Here is a 25,860-nt window from a genome sequence, read left to right as displayed (position 1 = left end):
ATGAACATGTCCTCCAAATTAGTATCAATTTGATTTATCCAGTCTCTGTGAAGACACAAGTCCCCTACAATTATACAATGCCTTTGTTACAAGCTTCTCATGTCTTACTTAATACTCTGTCTGACAGTCTAGCTACTGTTAGGAGGCCTATATGTTACTTTCACCAGCATATCTGACCCTTGACATTTCTTATCTCCATCTATACTGTTAATTCTTCCTGTTGTTTTGAGCCAAGATCCTTCCTCTACATTACTTGCGCCATCCTTTATTATCATGGTTTGCCTCACCCACCTTTCCAATTTTTAACTATCATGGAAAGTATTTCCATCCTAGGTTTTCTAGATATAATTCATTAACAATCAACACTCACGCTCTTGACTGGTGACATCCCATCTATTGATGAGCTGTATGCTAGAACAGAAGTCTTTATGGCTAATAGTTTACTGAGAAAAATCACTTGGTGTGAATCTGTTCATTTTTATTTTCTATTTGAAGATTGTATCCTCTGGACATCTCTGGATCAAGTCTTGAACACAGTCATTTCATATATATATTTATAGTGCAATAATTTAAATAAAAAGGTGGCCTCTCCATTTCCTTTTGGCAAGAAAATGGTGCCATGGGGTAGGAAGGTCACCAAGAGTAATAAAGAGAATGCCAAGGACTTGATTATAAGTATTTACCAAGTTTGACTGAGAGCTCGGACATTTTGTCCTTAAACTATACTGTTTCCAATATATATTTTTTCAATATTATAAATGTTGCTTTCCTTTTCTTTTGCAGGCTTGATTTTAAAGAAACTCCTTCATATTGGGAACTCCTTGAAGGTTTTGCATGTTTTTTAAACAAACTTTTTAAGACATCATTAGAAATGTCCTGAAACCCAGTGAGATTTAATGCATTTTTGTATGTGCTCCCAATTTTATTTTTTCATGCAATTCTTTTCCAAAAATTTGGTTATCCCAAGATTATTTTGCGGTCTTCAAAGATTGGTTATTTTTATGCTGTATTAAATTTGTTTCGAAATTATTTAAAAGAAAACCAAATGTGGCATCTTTGGGGATGTTCATCCATTTAAATTGTGTTTTAAATACTGAAAATGCTTCTCTAGTTACATGAACAACATTTGGTTTAACATTTTTTAAACAGTTAATTATGATATTAAATTCTGTTAAGAGGTATAATGAATAAAAAGTATTTAAAGTTTTCACCAGTAAATTTGAATTAATTTTCTATCCATTACAGATTAGAAGAGAAGGTGTACGTCTCTTTTTGTTGTGGATGCAAGCACTCCAACACAATTGCACTGAAGAACAGCTACTGATTTTTGCCTGCCTTATTCCTGGTTTCCCACCTCTGCCCTCAGAGCAGGGGCCTCGAACACTGGAAAATCTGATCAATTCCCCACTTCATCTTCAAGAAAGTAAGAATTGTGCATTTCCAATGATGGCCTTTCAGTAGTATCTTGAAATCTGCCTTTTCCTCCGATTGCTGTGCAGTACTAACACAGTTGTAAATATCATATCTCAATCAACATAAATTAAATAATGCTTTGAAGTGTAATGTAATTGCACCAAAAGTGTATATATATTCACTGTTTCAAAAAAATGTAGTTTAACAATTAGGCATTTAGCATAATTTTACCAAAGTGTTAATCAGCCCCCCCTTTAAGTGATGCAAACTTGTAAAATACTAATTAGCAAGTGAGAACTTTTTGGACACCATTTTAAGTACTCATTCAACAGCAATTTACACAATATATAAAGCACAGAAACTGGCCATTTAGTTCAACCAGATCATGTTGGTGATCATGCTCTGCTTGAGCTGCCTCCCATCGTTCCTTTGTCTAAAACAAAAATAAAAATACCTGGAAAAACTCAGCAGGTCTGACAGCATCTGTGGAGAGGAACACAGTTAACGTTTCGAGTCCATATGACTCTTCAACAGAACTAAGGAAAAATAGAAGAGAGCTGAAATATAAGCTGGTTTAAGGGTGGGGGGGGTGGGACAAGTAGAGCTGGATAGAGGGCCTGCGATAGGTGGAGATTGCCAAAAGATGACATAGACAAAAGGACAAAGAGGTGTTGACGGTGGTGATATTAGCCAAGAAATGTGCTAATAGGTGACATTAAGGGTAGAAAGCAGGACGAGCAAGGTACAGATAGCCCGGGTGGGGGTGGGGTGGGGGGGAAGGGATCGAAATAGACTATAAGGTAGAGATAAAACAATGGATGGAAATATATTTAAAAATAATAGAAATAGGTGGGAAAAGAAAAATCTATATAAATTATCGGAAAAAAGGGGGATCGGAAAGGGGGTGGGGATGGAGGAGAGAGTTCATGATCTAAAATTGTTGGACTCAATATTCGGTCTGGAAGGCTGTAAAGTGCCTAGTCGGAAGATAAGGTGCTGTTCCTCCAGTTTGCGTTGAGGTTCACTGGAACATCGCAGCAGGCCAAGGACGGACATGTGGGCATGAGAGCAGGGTGGAGTGTTGAAATGGCAAGTGACAGGGAGGTCTGGGTCATGCTTGCGGACAGAAATTGAGGGAAGTGCAAGTGAAATGCTGCTTCACTTGAAAGGAGTGTTTGGGCCCTTGGACAGTGAGGAGAGGGGAAGTAAAGGGGCAGGTGTTGTACCTTCTGCGGTTGCATGGGAAGGTGCTGTGGGAGGGGGTTGAGGTGTAGGGGGTGATGGAGGAGTGGACCAGGGTGTCCCGAGGGAACGATCCCTGCGGAATGCCGCCAGTGGGGTGAAGGGAAGATGTGTTTGGTGGTGGCATCATGCTGGAGTTGGAAATGGCGGAGGATGATCCTTTGAATGCGGAGGCTGGTGGGATGATGAGTGAGGACAAGGGGGACCCTATCATGGTTCTGGGAGGGAGAGGAAGGTGTGAGGGCGGATGCACGGGAGATGGGCCGGACACAGTTGAGGGCCCTGTCAACCACCGTGGGTGGAAAACCTCGGTTAAGGAAGAAGGAAGACATGTCAGAAGCACTGTAGGAAAGTGGCAACATCAGAACAGATGCGACAGAGGCGAAGGAACTGATAGAATGGGATGGAGTCCTTATAGGAAGTGGGGTGTGAGGAGCTGTAGCCAAGGTAGCTGTGGGAGTCGGTAGGCTTGTAATGAATATTGGTGGACAGTCTATCACCAGAAATTGAGATAGAGAGGTCACGGAAGGGAAGGGAAGTGTCAGAGATGGACCATGTGAAAATGATGGAGGGGTGGAAACTGGAAGCAAAATTAATAAATTTTCCCAGGTCCAGACGAGAGCATTGAAGCAGCACCGAAGCAGTCATTGATGTATCGGAGAAAGAGTTATGGGAGGGGGCCGGAGTAGCACTGGAATAAGGAATGTTCCACATATCCCATAAAGAGACAGGCATAACTGGGGCCCATGGTTCATCTCTGACACTTCCCTTCCCTTCCTTGACCTCTCTGTCTCAATTTCTTGTGATAGACTATCCACCAATATTCATTACAAGCCTACCGACTCCCACAGCTACCTTGACTACAGCTCGTCACACCCTGCTTCCTGTAAGGACTCCATCCCATTCTCTCAGTTACTTCACCTCCGTCGCATCTGTTCTGATGATGCCATTTTCCAAAACAGTTCCTCTGACATGTCTTCCTTCTTCGTTAACACGGTGGTTGACAGGGCCCTCCACCGTGTCCGGCCCATCTCCCGTGCATCCGCCCTCACACCTTCCTCTCCCTCCCAGAAACATGATAGGGTCCCCCTTGTCTTCACTCAGCACCCCACCAGCCTCCGCATTCAAAGGATCATCCTCCACCATTTCCGCCAACTCCATCATGATGCCACCACCAAGCACGTCTTCCCTTCACCCCCCCGGCGGCATTCCGCAGAGATCGTTCCCTCCGGGAGACCCTGGTCCACTCCTCAATCACCCTCTACACATCAACCCCCTCCCACGACACCTTCCCATACAGCCGCAGAAGGTGCCACACCTGCCCCTTTACTTCCCCGCTCCTCACCGTCCAAGGGCCCAAACACTCCTTTCAAGTGAAGCAGCATTTCACTTGCACTTCCCTCAATTTAGTCTGCTGCATTCGCTGCTCCCAATGCGGTTACCTCTACATTGGAGAGACCAAACGCAGACTGCGGAACACATTCGGTCTGTCCGTAAGCATGACCCAGATCTCCCTGTCACTTTTCATTTCAACACTCCACCCTGCTCTCATGCCCACATGTCCGTCCTTAGCCTGCTGCAATGTTCCAGTGAAGCTCAACGCAAACTGGAGGAACAGCACCTCATCTTCCGACTAGACACTTTACAGCCTTCCGGACTGAATATTGAGTTCAACAATTTTAGATTATGAACTCCCCTCCATCCCCAGCCCCTTTTCGATCCCCGTTTTTTCCGATAATTTATATAGATTTTTCTTTTCCCACCTATTTCCATTATTTTTAAATGTATTTCCATCCATTATTTTATCTCTACCTTTTAGCCTATATCGATCCCTTCCCCCTACCCCACCCTCACTAGGGCTATCTGTACCTTGCTCATCCTGCTTTCTACCCTTAATGTCACCTATTAGCACATTTCTTAGCTACTATCAACACCGTCAACACCTCTTTGTCCTTTTGTCCATGACATCTTTTGGCTATCTCCACCAATCGCTGGCCCTCTATCCAGTTCTACTTGTCCCACCCCCTCTTAAACCAGCTTCTATGTCACCTCTCTTCTATTTTTCCTCAGTTCTGTTGAAGAGTCATACGGACTCAAAATGTTAACTGTGTTCCTCTCCGCAGATGCTGTCAGACCTGCTGAGTATTTCCAGGTATTTTTATTTTTGTTTTGGATTTCCAACATCCACAGTTTTTTGCTTTTATATTCCTTTGTCTAACTCTGTCTGCATAACCCTATATTCCCTCTCCTCCTCATGCTTACTTAGTTTCCTCTTAAAAGCATCTATACTATTTACTTCAACTACTCCTTGTGGTAGCAAACTCCATATTCTCACTACACTCTAGATAAAGAGGTGTTTTCTGATCTCTCTCTCTATATCTCCAATCTATATATTATATCTCCATCTTTCTCTCACTCTCTCTCTCTCCCCCCTCCTCCCTCTCTCCCCCTCTCTCTCTCCCTCTCCTCCCCCCCCACCTCTCTCTCTCTCTCTCTCTCTCTCTCTCTCTCTCTCTCTCCCTCTCCCTCTCTCTCTCTCACTCCCTCTCTCTCTCTCTCTCTCTCTCTCCCCCCCCCTCTCTCTCTCTCTCTCTCTCTCTCTCTCTCTCTCTCTCTCCCCCTCTCTCCCCCCTCTCTCTCTCTCTCTCTCTCTCTCTCTCTCTCTCTCTCTCCCCCTCTCTCTCCCCCCCCGCTCTCTCTCCCCCCCCGCTCTCTCTCTCTCTCTCTCCCCCCCCCCGCCCTCTCTCTCCCCCCCGCTCTCTCTCTCCCCCTCTCCCCCGCTCTCTCCCCCCCGCCCTCTCCCCCCCCGCGCTCTCTCTCTCCCCCTCTCTCTCTCTCTCTCTACCCCCCCTCTCTCTCTCTCCCTCCCCCCCCCCTCTCTCTCTCTCTCTCCCTCTCCCCCCCTCTCTCTCTCTCTCCCTCCCCCCCCCCCTCTCTCTCTCCCCCTCTCTCTCTCTCTCTCTCTCTCTCTCTCTCTCTCTCTCTCTCTCTCTCTCTCTCCCCCTCTCTCTCTCTCTCCCATCTGGCTCTCTCCCGTCTGTCTCGCTCGCTCCGCCCCCTCTCGCTCGCTCCGCCCCCTCTCTGGCTGGCTCCCCCCCCCCCTCTCTGGCTGGCTCCCCCCCCCCCTCTCTGGCTGGCTCCCCCCCCCCCTCTCTGGCTGGCTCCCCCCCCCCTCTCTGGCTGGCTCCCCCCCCCCCCCCTCTGGCTGGCTCCCCCCCCCCCCTCTCTGGCTGGCTCCCCCCCCCCCCCTTTCTGGCTGGCTCCCCCCCCCCCACCTCTCTGGCTGGCTCCCCCCCCCCCCTCTCTGGCTGGCTCCCCCCCCCCCCTCTCTGGCTGGCTCCCCCCCCCCCTCTCTGGCTGGCTCCCCCCGTCTCTGGCTGGCCCCCCCGTCTCGCTTGCCCCTTCTCTCGCCCCCTCCGCCCCCTCTCTCTCTGTCTGTCTCTGCCTGTCTCAATTTTGAAGACTTCTGTTAGTTCACTCTCAACCAATTTAGGAATTCATTTAATGCTGTTAACCTGAAACCATCACTATGCATGCATTTAGACATAGCCTTGGAACAAAATTAAACTGAGGTGAAGGTGACTGTCCTTGTCATCAAAGCAGCATTTGACTGAGTGTGGCATCAAGGAGCCCTAGCAAAACTAGAGTCAACAGGAATCAGAGGGAAAACTCTCTGCTGGTTGGAATCATACCTAGGACAAATGAAGATGGTTGTGGTGGTGGTTGGAAGTCAATCCTCTCAGTTTCAGGACATAACTGCAGGAGTTCAAAGGGTAGTGTCTTTGGCCCAACCATCCTCAGCTGTCTCCATCGTAAGGTCAGAGGTGGGGATGTTCACTGCTGATTGCACAATGCTCACCATTTGCAACTCCTCAGAAACTGAAGCAGTCCATGTCCAAATATAGCAAGCTCTGGACAATATCCAGGCTTGGGCTGACAAGTGGCAAGTGCCAGGCAGTGACCATTTCCAACAAGATAGAACCTAACCACCATCCCTTGACATCCAATGGCATTTACCATCGCTGAATCCCCCACTATCAACATCCTAGGGGTTGCCATTGACCAGAAACTGAACTGGACTAGCCATATAAATACTGTGGCTACAAGAACAGGTCAGAGGCTAGGAGTCCTGAGGCGAGTTACTCATCTCCTGACTCCCCAAAGCTTGTCCACCAGAATCCATGGTGGATGGAATACCTTCCATTTGCCTGAATGAGTGCAGCTCCAACAACACTTGAGAAGCTTGACACCATACAGGATAAAGCAGCCCACTTGGTTGGCACTTCTTTCATAAACATTCATTCCCTCCACCACCAATGCACAGTGGCAGCATTGTGTACCATCTACAAAATGCACTGTGGAAACTCACCAAGGCTCCTTAGGCAGTGCCTTCCAAACTCAACCTACAATCTAGAAGGACAAAAGCAGCAAACAAATGGGAACACCACCACCTGGAAGTGCTCTCCCAAGCTATTCACTAGCCTGACTTGGAAATATTTCGCTGTTCCTTCACTGTCACTCAGTCAAAATCCAGGAACTTCCTGCCTAACAGCAGTGTGGGTGTACCTACACGTACACCACAGGGACTGCAGCGGTTCAAGAAGGCAACTTACCACCACCACCTCGAGGGTAACTGGGAATGGGCAATAAATGCTGGCCCAGCCAGCGACACCCACATTCATTTTAAATGAATTTTAAAAAACTGTTACCAGAAAAATAAACTCAAGGAATTGCACAGTCACAGGGGACTGCACTAAGGAATGCTTTTATCTTAACTATTTGAGGAAGTGTAAATATTGTGAATGCAACTTAAATTTCTTACTCCTGAAGTTGCTCGGAGAATCTATATGAGAATTGCAGTCACTGAATTTTGTTGCTGCAAATTATCTTCAATTTGATTGTAATTATTTAGCTCTTTTGAAGTCGCTGTTTAAAAGTTAAATTGTTTTGTGTACAATAATCATTTGTAATCATTCTCTACAAACCATTCCGTGCTATCCAATGAAATGTTTGACCTGGCATATTGCGCTAATGGCGTGTTCTAGTTGGCCAGTGCCAGCATTGGGGATCCATGGGGGTTCAATGTAGTGAAAGTTTGAATTGGAACAGGTGTGTCGAGTTTTGTTTGATTTCTTTTTTAAGAAGTTCCTTTGTACTGCCCAATATCTATTATGATGTCTTGACCCAGGCTGTAGCAAAAAAAAACCCCATGACACACAAACTGGATATTATGATTCTTGCACTGAATCTTGTGTGAACATCTCCAATCTATTAATGCCCAATGGACTAATTAATACTTTGATATGAGGCTAATTACCAATTATTAAACTGCTTATTTTGCAGTCAACAACTGAATGTACAGCTGTGGTAAATTATGACTAACTTTAAAACTTAATTTCAAAGTAACAAACAAGACACACTGCATTCAGTTATTGAGCTAAATGATTTATTTCCGTACCCTTTCATTTAGTCAAGCCAAAGCTATGAGCCTAGTCAGCCTTCTTACTGAGGTGAACTGGCATAGGATCTTACCTAATTCTGTCTGCAGACCTTGCCAACTAACTGTGAACATGTGGGGCGATGCTGCTTTTATTGACAAGGCAACAGAAGGGGGAGCACTTCCCACACCTCTGGATGCAGTCAGTGACACCATAGTTACCAATGTCCTAGGCAGCTGCCTGCATCAAAAACGGTCTCGGTCTTCATAGAGTCCTCCCAGACCAGCACACATCTTACATCCTCTTTGGGTGGTAGACGCGGCTTCCCCTTCACCATGGCGAGTGATCGAAAGCTGGCGATGGCAGTGAGGGGACAATGGGCGCTCAATTAAGATGTCAGTGATGGGAGGAATCTGGCATGCTCTGGCGGACAGAATAGATGCGGTATTCCTGTTCAGTGTCATACTAGTGTGTTTTTTTAACCTGTAGCTGGGCTGTAAGTTGGCTATTTGACCTTGGTTGATAGGGCTGACAATTAAACTAACTACAAGAACCACCCATCTCCCACGCTGGCCTGATGGGAGACACTAGGGACCAACTCACATTTTTGAAATGAATAGGGCTTTAAAGGACTATTATAATGCAAATGAGCCAGAATGGTCTTCAGTTGTCTAACATGAACAATCATTCCACAGATTGAGCTGTGTGGATTGGCTTGAATATACAATTTATCTTTCCACAATCTACCCCTAAGCTCTGACTGCAAAATTGATTTTCTTTTAATCTTTGTGAATATAAATTAAGTTAGCAGCACATCCTGATTCTCTGTGACAAAACAGTTGAAAATCCTGGAGTGCGGCAATGATAATGACTTCTTACAGTCTCTCAAATATTCTAAAGCTCACGTTTTGATTCTCTTAAATTTTGGCATTTAAAGGATGCTTTTTAGTATTTATTCTGGCTGGCCTAATAGTTTCACAATAAAAAGAACGAAATTTAATGTTGCTGATGAGGGAAGGTGGAGGGTGGTGCCTTCATTGTGCTTATTGGTGTTGGTATTGGTGCTCATTGTGCCTTCTCTCACTGTCAGGTCAGTAGTGCAGGCCAATCAAAAATATAAATGAATGTTACAAAATAACATAATCAACAAAATAGAAATATCAGAACACTCCAGTATGTAGCAACACCGGTATTACTCCAGTTCTAAACTCCCATCTGTCTGTAGTTTCAATCTTGATTTCCTTCACATCCTTTCTGAGCTCCAATTGTTCATTAGACCGACCTCCTGCTCTCTCAACCCTATTCCCACCAAACTGCTACCCAACTTTCTATTCTGGCCTTCATATTGGCTGATATTATTAATGGTGTTCTCTTCTCAGGTACTTTCCCTTCAGTTCTGAAGTCATCGGCCTTCTCCTTTAACAAAGAATGGACTCATGACCCCTCTGTACAAACTACTACCCCATCTCTGCCCACCTTTCCTGCAAATCCATGTTTGAGCCCCTCCAACCAGGTTTTCATTCTTGCCACCATGCTGAAAAGGCCCTTAAATTCGCTACTTATATCCTATTTGACTAACAGTGGTACTAGCCCTCCTTGACCTGTCTGTAGCCTTTGACTACACCATTGTCCTCCAATGCTTTTTCTCCATCATCCATCTGGGTGGAACTGCGGACACCTGGTTCCATTCTAGTTCTAGCCACAGAATGCCCTGCAATGGCTTCTCTTGCTCCCACATTATGTTTGGAATCTGCCAAGGATCTGTCGTTGGAGCCCACTATATCCCATCTGCAGGCTGTTCCTAAATGACATCATCTGAAAACAAGAAGCAAGTGACACCCAGCTCTACCTCACCAGCGTCTCCCTCCTTCCACGTGTTTCTAATTTGGCCTACTCCGTGTATGCCATCCAGTACTGGATGAGCAGAAATTTAAACAACCTATATAGTGCCTTTAGCGTAAAAAGTGTCTCAAGATACTCCAAAGGAGCATTATAAAACAAAATATGACACCGAGGCACATAAGGAGATATTAGGTCAGGTGAGGAAGAGTTGAGCCAAAGAGGTAGATTTTAAAAGTGACTTAAAGGAGGAAAACATGGTAGAGAAGAGGAGGGAATTCCAGAGCTTGGAGCTTATTTAACTAAAGGCATGGCCACCAAAGGTGAAGTGATTAAAATTGTGGATGCTCAAGAGGTTGGAGTTAGACGAGTGCAGACTTTTTTTTATATTAGTTCATGGGATGTGGGCACCACTGGCTAGGCTAGTATTTTTTGCCCATCCCCTAATTGCCCTCGAGTAGGTGGTGGTGAGCTGCCTTTTTGAACCACTGCAGTCCATGTGGTGTAGGTACACCCACAGTGCTTTTAGGGAGGGAGTTCCAGGATTTTGACCCAGCGACAGTGAAGGAATGATGATATATTTCCAAGTCAGAATAGTGAGTGGCTTGGAGGGGAAATTCAGGTGGTGGTGTTCCCATCTATCTGCTGCCCTTGTCCTTCTAGATGGCAGTGGCCATGGGTTTGAAAGGTGCTGTCTGAGGCAGCTTGGTGAATTCCTGCAGTGTATTTTGTAGATGGTACACACTACTGCAACTGTGTGTCGGTGGTGGAGGGAGTGAATGTTTGTGGATGGGGTGCCAATCAAGTGAGCTGCTTTGTCCTGGGTGGTGTCAAGCTGCTTGAGCGTTGTGGGAGCTGCACTCGCCCAGGCAAGTGGAGAATATTCCATCACACTCCTGACTTGTGCCTTGTAGATAGATGGTGGACACGCTTTGGTGAGTCGGGAGGTGAGTTATACACCGCAGGATTCCTAGCATCTAACCTGCTCTTGTAACCACAGTATTTATATGGTTGGTTCAGTTCAGTTCAGTTTCTGGTCAATGGTGACTCCCAGGATGTTGATCGTGGGGGATTCAACGATGGCAGTGCCATTGAATGTCAAGGGGCAATGGTTATATTCCCTCTTGTTGGAGATGGTCATTGCCTGGCATTTGTGTGGCACAAATGTTACTTGTCATTTGTCAGTCCAAGCCTAAATATTGTCCAGGTCTTGCTGCATTTGGACATGGACTGCTTCAGTATCCGAGGAGTCACGAATGATGCTGAACGTTTTGCAGTCATCAGCAGGCGTCCCCATTTCTGACCTTATGATGGAAGGAAGGTTACAGATGAAGCAGCTGAAGATAGTTGGGCCGAGGACACTACCCGGAGAAACTCCTGCAGTGGTGTCCTGGAACTGAGATGATTGACCTCCAATAACCACAACCATCTTCCTTTTGTGCTAGGTATGGCTCCAATCAGTGGAGCCTTTTCCCCCTGATGCCCATTGACTCAAATTTTGCTAGGGCTTCTTGATGCCACACTTGGTCAAATGCGGCCTTGATGTCAAGCACAGTTACACTTATCTCACCATTTCAGAGGGTTATGGAGTTGAAGGAGATTACAAAGATTGAAGGGCAAGGCCATGAAGGGGTTTAAAAACAAGAATGAGATTTTAAAATCAATACGCTGTTTGATCAGGAGATGACATAGGTCAGCGAGCACTGGGGTGATGGGTGAATGGAACTTGGTGCACATTAGGCCCTGGGCAGCAGAGTTTCGGATAACCTCAAGGAAGATACAATGTGGGAAACCAGCTAGGAGTACATTGGAATAGTCAAGTCTAGAAGTAATGGAGGCAAGAATGAAGATTTCAGTGGCAGATGAGCTGAGATGGGGGTAAAGTTGGGTGAGCAGAGCTAGAAATAAGCGGTCTTGGTACAGAAATGTGGCTGGAAACTCATCTCGGGCCAAATACGACAACAAGGTTGCAAACAGCTTTAGTTTCAGTTGCCAGGGAGAGGGGTGGAGTGGTAGCTAGGGAATGGAATTTGTAGTGAGGACAGAAGATGATGGCTTCAGTCTTCCCAATAGTTGAGGAATTTCATCTTCAGTACTGGACATGAGATAAGCAGTCTGATAACTTAGCAAAATTGGAGAAGTCGAGAGAGCTGGTGGTGAGGCAGAGCTTAGTGTCATCAGCATACATGTAGAAATTAATGCTCTACTTTTGGATGATATTGTCAAAGGGCAGCATGTGAATGAGAAACGAGGGGGTAAAGGATGCATCCTTAGGGGATACGATGTAAAGATGCAACAGTAGGAAGAAAATTTGTGCAAGTGATTTTCTGGCTATGATTATATAGTTCAACTAAATATTGGGAAGACCGGATCCATTGTCTTTAGTCCCTGGCAATTTGTTTCTTAGCCACCGATACTACTACCTGCACTCAGGTACAGCATGAGGTTTAACCAGATTAACTTGAGCCAGAAAACGTTCACAACCTTGATTACTTTTTTGATCCCAAGATGAGCTCCTGGCGCAGATACGTGGTCATCACTGTTACTGTCTATTTCCACCTTTGTAACAGATGCTGCTGAAACCCTCATGCATTCTTTTGTTACTTCTAGACTTGAGTGTTCCAAAGCTCTCCTGGCTGGCCTCCCATCATCCATCCTCCATAAACTTGAGTTCATTCAAAACTCTTCTGCTCACATTTCAACTCTCACCAAGACTAATTCAGCCATTACCCTTGTACCACTGACCTTCATTGGCCCCCAATCTGACAGCATCACAATTTTAGAATTCTTATCCTTCCAAAATCTTGCCCTTTCCTATCCCTAACTTCCTCCAGCTTTACATCCCTCCAAGACCTTTGTGTTCATCCAATTCTGGCCTCTTAGACATACTGTATTTTTACTTATGTTGGCTTTCCTTCCTGTACTTTTCTCTCCCTCTCCCCCTTGGCTTCTCTTCCTACCTCTCCCCCCACCCCCCCACCCCCACCCGCCTTCCTTGTCATGCTCTCCTCCTTCAAGAAACTCCTTATAGTATAAAGCCAGATATGAATGCATGTCTTTTTCTTACTGGCATAACAGTAAATAAACCAATGTTGTAAGACAGAATTATGTTGGTGAGTATTTGGGTGCATGATATAATATTCTTGCCCTTAAATAAAATGTATTCTATATTCACAGTAAGAAACCTTTGATATATGATCAGTGTTGTACTTGTATATTTATTTGGCAGCTCAAGTCACTCCAGAGGAAATCACTCCCCTTGTGCCCCCACAATCCGGAGACAAAGGACAAGACGACCTTACAAGCTACTTTCTTGATGCACTGCTAAAATATATGGTAATCCAGGTAGACACTTTATTGTACTAACCCTACTCAACCTTGTTGATAGGCCTAAAGTCTAATTATTCAACCACCAAACTAACAACAACTGTACTTTAATCATTAATGCATGGAACTATTTTTATTATTTCTGGTTTCCTCTTTAAATTTCTAATAGAGAAATTATGGCAAGGCAAATTGATCCCAAAACTTTGCCAATGTTAGTCTTAATTTCAATTTATGATATGCATACTGTACTTTTCCTGTCATTAAGCGAATGGTTTCCAAACTCTCTTCTGCTGAGCCCTTTTCAGAAATTTGTGTCCTGTGTCGCCATCTCTTTTCTTCCCCCCCCTCCCCCACCAAGCCCTGCCGTTTGTAGGAAACAGTATTTATGCATTCTTAGTGTTAGTGTAGATATAGCTGGTAATCTGGAATACTTCAATTTTATCACTTCAGCTGTTTAAATGTCCTCCCTTCCACTTTTTTCTGTTTTTAAGATGAAGTACAATAATATTAGAACTCACTGGCCAAGAATGTCCTTGTATCTGCTTAACCTCCTGACTTGTTGGGATTACTTTTCTGGAAGTGCAGTAGAAACCTGTTTATATGTGTAAACAGGGTTTCCACTGCACTTTTCGGCGAAGTGCAAATGGATACACTATCATGGTGACCGGGAGATTTCTTGTAAGCAACTTCACCCAAAGGAACAAAAACAGAAATACCTGGAAAAACTCAGCAGGTCTGGTAGCATCGGCAGAGAAGAGCAAAGTTGACGTTTCGAGTCCTCATGACCCTTCAACAGTTCTGTTGAACGGTCAGGAGGACTCAAAATGTCAACTTTGCTCTTCTCCGCCGATGCTGCCAGACCTGCTGAGTTTTTCCAGGTATTTCTGTTTTTGTTTTGGATTTCCAGCATCTGCAGTTTTTTATTTTTATTTCACCCAAAGGAAAACTGTGGATGACTTCTCACTTCACACTGGGGATAGGAGCTGTAAGCAGAATGAATAATCCTCTATAACACAACAAGAGTGGATCTAGGGGCAAGTTGTTTCAGGGTGAAACCTGGAGTAATGAATTGTTGGGTTGTTTTGTGGTGGTAAAATATAAGCTTGCTTTGTTTTTGGAAAAACAACAACATCTGAGCACAGATGTTATTATTCATTTATTTCTCAATTTTAAAATGAGGCCAAGCAAGCAGCCACTTGAAGTTTGAGCAGGTCATAAAAGTTTCCTTAAAGTTACAGAACACTGGGCAATAAAGTGAGTTTTGAGCTAGAGCCAGGTTTTTAAAGTTTTTAAAGAAGGGCTATTTATTGATTCTGTCTAAACATTATGGGGCATTGAAGATCCTGAGTTCTTTTGCTAAAGAGACAAAAGAAAGTGGATGCATCATAAAGATTCTTTGCCCCATGTTCCACATCTTTAACAGGTTTTTGAGAGGGAACAATGATTTGCTGCTATCTTTTTGTTTCTCCTCGTTAACTCCAGGGATCTTGAGCACTTCTTAAAAAAAATTTTGCTGACCAGGTATAGATAAGAAGGAAAACTGAAAGAAACTCATTTGAGCAGAGTATTGAAAAGACCTGTTAACGAGGACTGTTTGTAGTGGATGCCTTAGTTGTGCACGAAGCTGAGTCAGGAATCAGCCTGAGAGTAGAGTGGAGGGTTACAGTGCTACCAATGAGAAAAAATGTATATTGCAGGCAATTCCTGTTCATGAATTACAACTAGTGTTTTCCTTGTGCTTCCCACCCATCACCTAAAAACCTCTGCATTAAGTATACAGAAATCTTTCCATTTCTGTTTAATAACTGCTAAATCGGTTTGTTACACTTGTTTTCTGATGATAGAAGAGAATCAGCACTGCTAATGCACACTAGGTTCATGGGCAGGGTCACTTCTAGCGCAATGACTTTTAATATGGAGCAAAAGATTGCCAAAACTTGATTTACACTGGTGTGATTTGTGCTTGAAACTCTAATTTTTTATGTTTTTTTTGGTTGATTTTTGGGTGAATTGTGCTGAAAAAACAGTGCAACCCAGTGCTAGCTCTTGGCCATTAACTTTACTAAACCATGTTGCGTGCTACCCCATTTCCAATTGAAGGCCTAGACAATACATTAGCTCTATGTTTATTATGAAAATTGGTATATACTTCAGAGTACTGGTTGGGGCTTCAGTTTTGTTACAAAGCTGAAAAAGTGTAAGGATTTTATTTTTAGTTATGATCTATGTGTAGCATTGATAAGTGTGATTAATGTGATAAATTAAGCAACTTTTCTATAAATTTGTTTGCAGGCAAAGGGATTAGAATGGAAAGACAAAGAAAATCAGGAGAAAGGGTTTTCATTCTTATTTGAAAATTTCAAGAAGTACTACCTGCCTCACATATTTCCCAATTTCTCAAAGGAGACCAGCTTGTTTAACCCAACACTTGGTAAAAACAATACTTTTGTTTATCTGTCTGAGTATTTGTACATAAAATCAGACTTGTGTAATGTTTAGTGGGTTAGTAATATGATTAAGTGTTTAAAAACAATGACGTATTAAATATAATTATACTAGTCTGTCATTTGCCTTTTTATACTTAATTCTGGTCTTCATATATTTTCTTCTGACTCATTTGTTATTTGAAGATTATGCAGCACATTAGAACATACTGTATGCCATTTAAATGTGAGCATTTTGCTTGGGGAATATTGACCGAATCTGAGATTCTGCAGCAAAACTGTATTGGTACTATAGGGATTTTAAATTTTGAATTCTTGCATTATAGGGCTGATGGTCAGTAAAGGCTATAACTGATCTATTACTTGCTTTAACTGATAAAGCCCACTATTAAATACACCATTTTAAGCCCACTATTAAATACAATAAACTTTTTAATCGTGTTATAATTCTATTTTTCTTTATAAGTGGCTTGAGGTGTAGCTTAGCCTTTTAGCAGCTTTCCTGGATCATCAAAATTCCTAACTCTACTTTTTGCTCCAAATGTTTGTTTTGATTTGCAAATAAGACAACCTGATTTTTAACATGCCTACTGCACGGAAATGTAGAAGCTAGCAGTGCGGGAAAAGGCCATTTATTGTAGTGTGTCCAATTAACTCCTCCGCTCTTTTCCACTAGCCCTACAAATTTTTCCTACTGTATTTTGACTTTTGCAGGCTATCTGTTGAAATAAATGTGCACTTCCTAAGGAATTACTGAAATGGTTTATTCCCATTTTCCCTCTGATATATAAACCTGTTCTTTGGCCTTGTAAGATAGGTGCAACTTTTCCTGTGATTATTAAAAGTATTGAGACCTTTCTTCATATGTGCCCATCTATGCCCCTTTTTTTCTATAGCTGTTATGTTAACAAAGGTTTCCATGCCACAAACGCTTCCATCTTTTATGTTTGAAAAGTTACGTGCTGTAAGCTGAGTACAATGTCTTTTAACTCAGATCTATTAAGGGTGGTTTTATCCCATTGTACCAATATCTTGACAACTTCTGTGTATTGTATAATGATGTACGTTAATTGTAAGCATATTAATGATGAGCAGGTCCAGTTTATTGTGAATCCCTTTCTTGTACATTCTGGGCAAGACAAATTTTTAGTGCATCTGATTTAGCTTGTTTACTCCTTTATTCCCTCCCAACACCAGTGTGGTTGTTCCTTTATTTCTGATAATTTTACTTCAACGTTCTTTTTGTGCTAAGTGTATTAATGCAGACATTATAGTGTGGGAGAGTTTGGGAAGAAGCATGTAAGAAATGGAGCAGAAAAGTACATGCAAAAGTGTAGCAGCATGTTTCTGGGGAGCTGGAAAGGCAGGGTGAAGTAAACAAGTATTTAAGCCGGGTGTACAGAGAGGTTCATTTATATTTAGTGTTTCTTGCAGTTCTCCAAGACTGATTGCAATACAACTATTAAGCTGACTCTGGAAGTTCATCAGAAGAATAGTTAAGCCATACAAATGAAAGAGGTTCGAAATCCAATCCCTAATTCCTGCTGATAGAACTGATCCGAGCTGAGCGACAGCTACAACCCTATAATTTGCCTCCCTTGAATAAAGAAGCCAAAACCGATTCCTGTAAGATTTCTGCTACAAAGATATTAAAAGGTCCCAGCTGTTCATCTCAAGGCATCAATGTTTTATGGTGAAAATAAATAATGTACAAATTTGTACATGGTCCGTAATTTATTTTTGAGGAGCGATTTGTAGTTGGATGGGAGGAAATCGCTAAGTACGGAAGCAACATGCATAAATCGAAAGAAAGGAAGAGAAGTGTAGCTGAAGAGGAAATGGAAGCAGAATTATATTAAAAGATGACGATGAAGCATGAAAATTTTGGTCAAATGCAGAAAAATGTACAAAAGGGGTAAAAAAGAATGAAGAAGAGGGTACATTTGAAACAAATGATGAGGGCACCCAGAGCTCATACCTCCACCACGCTGTATTAACTCCACTTTATTACAATTACACAACTCTTAGTTGTGGCTTTTCCCTGCCTGGTTGATGCTCTGTAACTACAAAGTTGAAAAAAAGAAATCCTTTTATTAAGAGCTTCCATCGCACTGAGGAAGCTTTTGGTCAATCCACATCCAAGAACCTGCTCTGAGAATTCTGCTCACACTTTGATAGCTGTGTCAAATTGCACCACAGCAGCTGAGACGATTCTAAATAAAACAATCCACAACATTCTATAAAGTCAACTCGCCCTATCTCTCAATTGATCCTTTTTTAAAAAAAAATTTTCCAGCCTCTGAATCTGTTTCTTTGGTAAAAACCGATCCTTTTGCCATACCCTATATATGTACCATGTTTCATTGAAATCCATCCATTAGATTTGAGATGTATTGTTTACAGACAAACATTAACAAATGGGTGAAACATTACCTTCCCCGTCTTCAGTGGCAGAGGTAATGAGAGAACAAAATAAACAAACAAAAGAAGTGAAAGACAAATTATAAAAATGAGTATTTTGTAGCTTATTTGCTGAAATCCCGGAATAACTAGTGAAAGTGTATTGAATTTATTGCTTTTTCATTCACTGGTGATAACTGCAGTTGTTTTGCAAAAATTGACATCTCCATCATGTGTGACAATAATGCTATTTTTGATATCACTGTAATTGGAGTGGAACAACAATTTCTTGATCATCTTACAGCTGCTTGAAACTTTAGGACTTTGTTCAAGTACAGAGGTTTGATGTTTCTTTCTGATGGCCAAAAGCACATTCTCTCTCAATGAATAATGGAAATCTGGAACTTTCCCGTGCTGTGTTCATGTTGGATCAATTGGAATTTTAAATAATGAAATCGGTTTTTGTTGGGTAAAGTTATAAAGGGATATATAACAAAGGTGAGTTGATATAGTTGTAGTTGTGGTACAGATCAGCCATGATCTGATTGAATGGTAGAATGTGCTCAAAGGACTAAGTGGCCTACTCCTGTTCTTTTTTTTCACCTCTGAACAAAGAAAAATAATAGTGCCAAAACTGTGTAAATGTGCCGTAGTTTCAATCTTTTCCATGTAGAAATTTTCTATTTTTTTTAGCAATATTGTTATTTAATTCCTTGTTTACAGATGTCCCACAACTGAGATCAAAGCCCTATTATATTATGACGAAAAAAGATCCAGAGACTAATGAAACAACATATTCTACTAAAGACACATTTTTGTCTGCTCGTGTCTCTGTTATCCGGTGGTTGGTATCTTTCTGGTTTGAACCAAAAACTAATCCGGGACTTCAGATTCCTGGAGTTGAAGGTGAAAGTGTGCCAAAGAATATTCAGGTGAATAAACATAAGCTGACTAATTGTTTTAATTAATTAAGATTGCCCCCTTGAATTGGTTTTAGATTTTTGATTCCTCATGCAACTGGTTTTCTTTAAATGAGATTTTCTTTTTTCAGAGAGCAGCTGCTGGTTTGGCTGCCCGTGAAGAGGGCTCCTGTCGTGGGGACTCTGGGGATGGCAGTGTAGAGCTGGAACAATCCCATTCAAACACCAGCACCTTAACTGAGCGAGAGCCTAGTTCATCTAGTCTGTGTAGTGTTGATGAAGAACATCTAACAGACATGGAAATAGTGCGCAAAGTTTTCTACTCCTCAAGAGAGAATGTGAATTTTATTATAGAAGTTTTTCGGCAGGTAAGTTTTAATATTCAAATAGCCACTTGGTAGCACAGAACTTGAGACATGCTGTTGAAGTCTTTCATCTTTAATTCATCAGGACAGATTCACAAGAATACCAAAGGGAGCAACAATTTATACTGCATGAAAAGAAAGTGCTGATTGGTTGGCAAGTGGACTCTGGTAGAGGCTTTGTCATGGTGAATGTCCAGGGAACAGTTAAATGTCAAGATTTTTGCCTAAATTCAAGATGGGTCGACTCTGGTCAAGGCATTGCCATGGGGAATGAACCAGGGAATGGCTGTCCCCTAAACTATTGTTCAGTTGAAAAAGGCGCAGTGCGTGGACATGTTCTTTCTGGTTGCATAGGACAGCACCATGTGTGTGAATATATGTAGCTTCTAGCACGTGCAAGTGAGCCACACTGTGAGCCCAACTGATCTTAAATTGGTTGTTAGTGTAATTCTTAGCAGTCAGGATTGTTTAGTAAGTGTCGTCAAATCAGAGAATCACATCTAATGTTGGACATTATGTTCTGAGTTTTGCAAGCATGGACTGGTTGAGTACAGTCAGTACTTTACCTGTTGTGAACAGCCGAAGGGATGTGCTGTTTGATATGATCCAGCAATCTTCAGGATATTTAACTTTACGATGATGTGTGCAAGATGTAAAGCATTGACAGCATGTCTCTTTTTTTCAGCAATACTCAATTTATAGTATATTTAACAGTTTTTGTAAATTTCAGCTAATAATATTCTCCATATTAAATTCTTTAAATGTTTCTCTGTAGTTTAGAATGAAGTGCCTTATTCTTGACAGGTTCTGGGGTAATGTCTCCATTATAAAGTTAACTTAACTTTTAGCTGATTTTTTTGATCAATTATTATATATATCTTTCATCAATTGCAACGGTGAGAGATTTCTGAGGATGTAGGTCCACTGAGAATGAAGGATGATGATGTGTACATTTAGTTAAGCTAGTTTCTTCTATTTAAAATATAGCCTACAGAAGGAGTAACTTCTCCAACAGTCAAATGAAAATTTGAAAACTCCTCCCAACTGTATGGACAACAGAGCCAAAAATAATGGAAGTCTTTAGAACTGTTTGAAACCTGATTAATGAAGACAATGAGAACAGGAGAAAGCAGAACAAGCATTTCTACCAACAGGGTTTTCGAAACCTCTGAGTGTAATGCCATCTGTAAATGCTAAGAAACTTGAAACAACTTCAGTAGTAGTAAAAATATAATTTTAATTCATTATTATTTATTGTACTAACAAGGAAGCATATCTTTATGTTCTTCAGGCTTTTCTGCTGCCTATCTGTGAAGCTGCAGCCATGAGAAGAGTTGTTAAAGTTTACCAGGAATGGATTCAACAAGAAGACAAGCCTGTATTTATGAAAGAGGCTGAAGACTTTGGCTATTCCCCTTCAACAAGTGTCATAAATTTAGTCAGTGCTGGAGAGCATGATGGTTCTTATCCACTGGAAAAAAACGAACAGGAGGAGGTACTTACTTGTTAAAATTGGAGGTCCATGCTGATATTATCTTTGTAAAGTGTGGTAAAATTTCAAGGTTCATGCCATGTATAAATGTCCAATTGTCAATTTGCCTGAAGGAAAAGTCTTTAATTTGGCTGTAAATCTATTGCCTTGCTGCCTTTTGAATAAAATTGGAAGTATTTGCTTTGTGAGCCATTCTAATGTTTCTAGAATAACAAGCAGATTAAAGAAAAGTGAGACTTGCATTAAATAATGCTTTTCATGACCTCAGGACATTCCAAAGTGCTTTATAGCTAATTAAGTATTTCCGAATTGTAGTCACTGTTGTATGAAATATAGTAGTGAATTTGCAAGTTCCCAGAAACAGAAATGTGATGACTAGATAATCTATCCTTTTAATGATAAAAGCAAAAAACTGTGGATGCTGGAAATCCAAAACAAAAATAAAAATACCTGGAAAAACTCAGCAGGTCTGGCAGCATCTGCGGAGAGGAGCACAGTTAACGTTTTGAGTCCGTATGACTCTTCAACAGAACTAAGTAAAAATAGAAAAGAGGTGAAATATAAGCTGGTTTAAAGGGGGGGTGCGGTAGAGCTGGATAGAGGGCCAGATAGGGAGATAGCCAAAAGATGTCATAGACAAAAGGACAAAGAGGTGTTGAAGGTGGTGATATTATCTAAGGAATGTGCTAATTAAGGGTAGAAAGCAGGGCAAGCAAGGTACAGATAGCCCTAGTGGGGGTGGGGTGGGGTGGAGCGAAGGGAAGGGATCGAATCGAAATAGGCTAAAAGGTAGAGATAAAACAATGGATGGAAATACGTTTAAAAATAATGGAAATAGGTGGGAAAAGAAAAATCTATATAAATTATTGGAGAAAAAAGGGGGGGATCGGAAAGGGGGTGGGGATGGAGGAGACAGTTCATGATCTAAAATTGTTGAACTCAATATTTGCTTCCAATTTCTACCCCTCCATCATTTTCACATGGTCCATCTCTGACACTTCCCTTCCCTTCCTTGACCTCTCTGTCTCAATTTCTGGTGATAGACTGTCCACCAATATCCATTACAAGCCTACCGACTCCCACAGCTACCGTGACTACAGCTCCTCACACCCCGCTCCCTGTAAGGACTCCATCCCGTTCTCTCAGTTCCTTCGCCTCCGTTGCATCTGTTCTGATGATGCCACTTTCAAAAACAGTTCCTCTAACATGTCTTCCTTCTTCCTTAACTGAGGTTTTCCGCCCACGGTGGTTGACAGGGCCCTCAACCGTGTCCAGCCCATCTCCCGCGCATCCGCCCTCACACCTTCCTCTCCCTCCCAGAACCATGATAGGGTCCCCCTTGTCCTCACTTATCACCCCACCAGCCTCCGCATTCAAAGGATCATCCTCCGCCATTTCCGCCAACTCCAGCATGATGCCACCACCAAGCACATCTTCCCTTCATTCCCCCGGCGGTATTCCGCAGGGATCGTGCCCTCCGGGGACATCCTGGTCCACTCCTCCATCACCCCCTACACTTCAACCCCCTCCCACGGCACCTTCCCATGCAACCGCAAAAGGTGCAACACCTGCCCCTTTACTTCCCCTCTCCTCACTGTCCAAGGGCCCAAACACTCTTTTAAAGTGAAGCAGCATTTCACTTGCACTTCCCTCAATTTAGCCTACTGCATTCGTTGCTCCCAATGCAGTTTCCTCTACATTGGAGAGACCAAACGCAGACTGGGTGACCGCTTTGCAGAACACCTTCGGCCTGTCCCCAAGCATGACCCAGACCTCCCTGTCGTTTGCCATTTTAACACTCCACCCTGCTCTCATGCCCACATGCCCGTCCTTGGCCTGCTGCATTGTTCTAGTGAAGCTCAACGCAAACTGGAGGAACAGCACCTCATCTTCCGACTAGGCACTTTACAGCCTTCCGGACTGAATATTGAGTTCAACAATTTTAGATCATGAACTCTCTCCTCCATCCCCACCCCCTTTCCGATCCCCCCAACTTTTCCCCCAATAATTTATATAAACTTCTTTTCCCACCTATTTCCATTATTTTTAAATGTATTTCCGTCCATTATTTTATCTCTACCTTTTAGCCTATTTCAATCCCTTCACCCCACCCCACCCCCACTAGGGCTATCTGTACCTTGCTTGTCCTGCTTTCTACCCTTAATTAGCACATTCCTTAGATAATATCACTGCCTCCAACACCTCTTTGTCCTTTTGTCTTTAACATCTTTTGGCTATCTCCACCTATCACTGGCCCTCTATCCAGCTCTATCCCCCCCAGCTTAAACCATCTTATATTTCACCTCTTTTCTATTTTTCCTTAGTTCTGTTGAAGAGTCATACAGGCTCGAAACGTTAACTGTGCTCCTCTCCGCAGATGCTGCCAGACCTGCTGAGTTTTTCCAGGTATTTTTATTTTTGTTTTTTATCCTTTTAATGATTTTGCTAGAGGGATAAATATTGACCTGGATACCAGGAGTAACTCCCCTGTTCTTTGAAATGGTGCAAAACAGTGTAACAGTAATAACAATGACCCAAATTGGTAATCATCAGAGAAGCAACGGCACTCGCTGCAGGCCTCTTGAGAAAACTGCCCACAAAGACCTAGCAGTCTCTGTGGTGTGGTTTTCTTCTTTCCTGATTGTTCATTTGAATCTGGTGCTTAAAAAAAAAAGGGATCTCCAGGTGCCCAACAACAGTGATGCCATCAAGCCGGGTAAGTAGCCAATCACATTGAAAAATTCTCAGACAGCAAACCGGAAAGTAAAAAAAGTACTGATTTTCCTTCACTTTTAATTGAATTTACAGAGAGCAACATAGATGAGATAAGTTCGTATATAGAGATGGGATTATGGTAGAAGCTGAAATGTCTTATATAAATTTTTTAATGTTTTTAAAAATGTGAAATGTTTTATTATGATTGAGAAATTTCATTCTGCAAGTATAAAATTTAGCTTTTCAGGGCCATAAAGTTTCTTCAACAATAATTATGAATTTAGTACACAAATCAAAAACCTAGTTGCACCTTATTCAACAGGTGTTACTACTTCAAGGGCTTTTGCAGTGAGATTAATAGAATACAAGGACATGCTCTCATCAGTTCAGTGATTTCTAATTGACTGCAGTCTGGCAGTTCTTTAGTGTATCCTATGGAGAAGCATAGCGTCACTGACAGGAACTTATGGTATTCTGACTTTCATTATACATGTGTGGACTCAAAGTTGCCATCAATTTCAGAGAAGCAATGACACAAGTGCCACAGTTCACTGTCATTACTGCTACAAAAATCTGGACCAATATGAATAATAGGCAATCCACTAAATTATGACTGACCTAGTCTAATTTTCTCTTTTCACAATGATGCCATACCAAGATTTAGGATCTACAGCACATCAACTATCATGTAACATTTTCAAAAAGGAGGCACTAACTTTTTTCCTCAGAACTGATATCATTTTTATTTAGTTTCTTAAAAAAACGTTAAGGGACATCCAGATTAAGAAAGGAAAAAGTTGAAGTTGCATCAGTCATTGAGTCAAGAGAAGTGTTTATATATTTCTGTAGTAGTGATTGGGAAGGATAGTTTAGTGTCATTATGTCCAGTTCCATATCTTAATTTGTATGTGTAGTTGCAAGTCTGCAATCCAGACTTCTGATTTTAAATGTTTAACTATGTAAGAATCATCACTTCCATGGCTTAATATGTGATGTAATATATTGAGGCTACAGAACAGTGAGTTTTCAAACTTAATCTGAAATTTGTGCTCAATTAAATAATCACAAGTTAACAGATGTTGAGTACCAGTATTACTTTATTTTCAAGAATATTTATTTGTCTTTTTCCAATTTGACAACATTTTGTGTTTTTTAAAAAGCCTAAACCTTTGTCGTTTAAATATTAACTTGTTTCATAGATTTCTCAAATATCTTTTCTAATTTATAAAAAAAGTCGTCTTATGTGGCTGCCATGGCTCAGTTGGGTAGTACTCTCATTTCTGAGTTGCAAAGTTTTGGGTTCAAGTCCCACTCACCAGTTCGGGTCACAAACCTGGAATGTTAACTCTGTTTCTCTTTCCACAGATGCTGCCTGACCTGCTGAGTATTGCCTGCATTTTCTGCTTTTATTTCAAATTTCCAGCATCTGCAGTATTTTGTTCAAGACAACAGATGTTCATTTCAAAAACATTTCTTTGAATTGGCAAAACAGACTTGTTTCACGAAATGTTTCTTCTATTTCATTTTATTCTGCAGGATAAAATGACTAAGGCACCAAGTCATGTAAGGAATGTTAGCTGGACAAGAAATTCATCCTACCAGAATGCAATTAACAAAGCTTCTGAAATGGAGGAAGAAGAGAGGAATGTGTGCGCAGGTGTTCAGGCATCACTTCAGGTGCACTTCGAGGGTTTTTTTTTTTGTCAGGTCGATTGTGCAAAAGATCTATTTCTGAAGTTAATTTCTATTTAATGATTTGCATTAGCATTGGGAACTAGGTGGGTGCTTCTAAATTTAATCTTGGAAATGTATTTTTTCTCAACTGTGACTTGTATCTGCATGTTCTATGTAGATCTCATCTATTACATAATTAACTATAATTTGTTTTGTTTGTCTTCATATTTTATTGTGTGTTATAATTACAGGTTTTTATAACCAACTCAGCAAATATATTGCTGCTAGAACCTGCCAATGAAATTGGAACCCTCTTGGATGAGCATGTAGATATGTGTAAACGTGTTCTCAACATCTACAGATACATGGTCGTCCACACAGCAATGGATAAGAAGACCTGGTATGATGAGCATTTTTCATAGTGACCCTGCAAAAATGTGGTTAATTTTTCTTTAAGCTTTGTTTTGAAAAATAATATTTTGGGTTGCAGTTTAAATAATTTGAGACATGACATGTGCTAAGTGTAGCAGGTGTGCTTGTACTTGTGGTTCCCTTAGCTTTCCACCAGCAAGGATTTTCCTCGCTTATGTC

At 41.8% G+C, this 25,860-nt stretch overlaps 1 protein-coding gene across 6 annotated transcripts in view; it reads left to right on the top strand.

The window, feature by feature from the left end:
* ralgapa1 (Ral GTPase activating protein catalytic subunit alpha 1) overlaps positions 1–25,860 on the top strand; it is a 259,513-nt gene that overhangs the window by 66,764 nt on the left and 166,889 nt on the right. For 5 of the 6 annotated variants that reach the window (XM_078562768.1, XM_078562766.1, XM_078562770.1 and 2 more), the window contains exons 5-13: positions 784–827; positions 1,246–1,423; positions 13,162–13,277; positions 15,552–15,690; positions 18,827–19,035; positions 19,155–19,391; positions 20,680–20,883; positions 25,132–25,272; positions 25,521–25,669. In XM_078562768.1, the coding sequence (XP_078418894.1) occupies positions 784–827; positions 1,246–1,423; positions 13,162–13,277; positions 15,552–15,690; positions 18,827–19,035; positions 19,155–19,391; positions 20,680–20,883; positions 25,132–25,272; positions 25,521–25,669 (1,417 nt within the window). The remainder of the gene's footprint in view (positions 1–783; positions 828–1,245; positions 1,424–13,161; positions 13,278–15,551; positions 15,691–18,826; positions 19,036–19,154; positions 19,392–20,679; positions 20,884–25,131; positions 25,273–25,520; positions 25,670–25,860) is intronic. The other variant, XM_078562765.1, reaches the window with a different exon arrangement.

Source organism: Cetorhinus maximus, chromosome 18, assembly GCF_964194155.1.
Source record: "Cetorhinus maximus chromosome 18, sCetMax3.hap1.1, whole genome shotgun sequence".
NCBI classification, from domain to species: Eukaryota; Metazoa; Chordata; class Chondrichthyes; order Lamniformes; family Cetorhinidae; genus Cetorhinus; species Cetorhinus maximus.
Note: the sequence above shows the minus strand (reverse complement) of the source record. Positions and strands in the feature narration are given on the sequence as shown.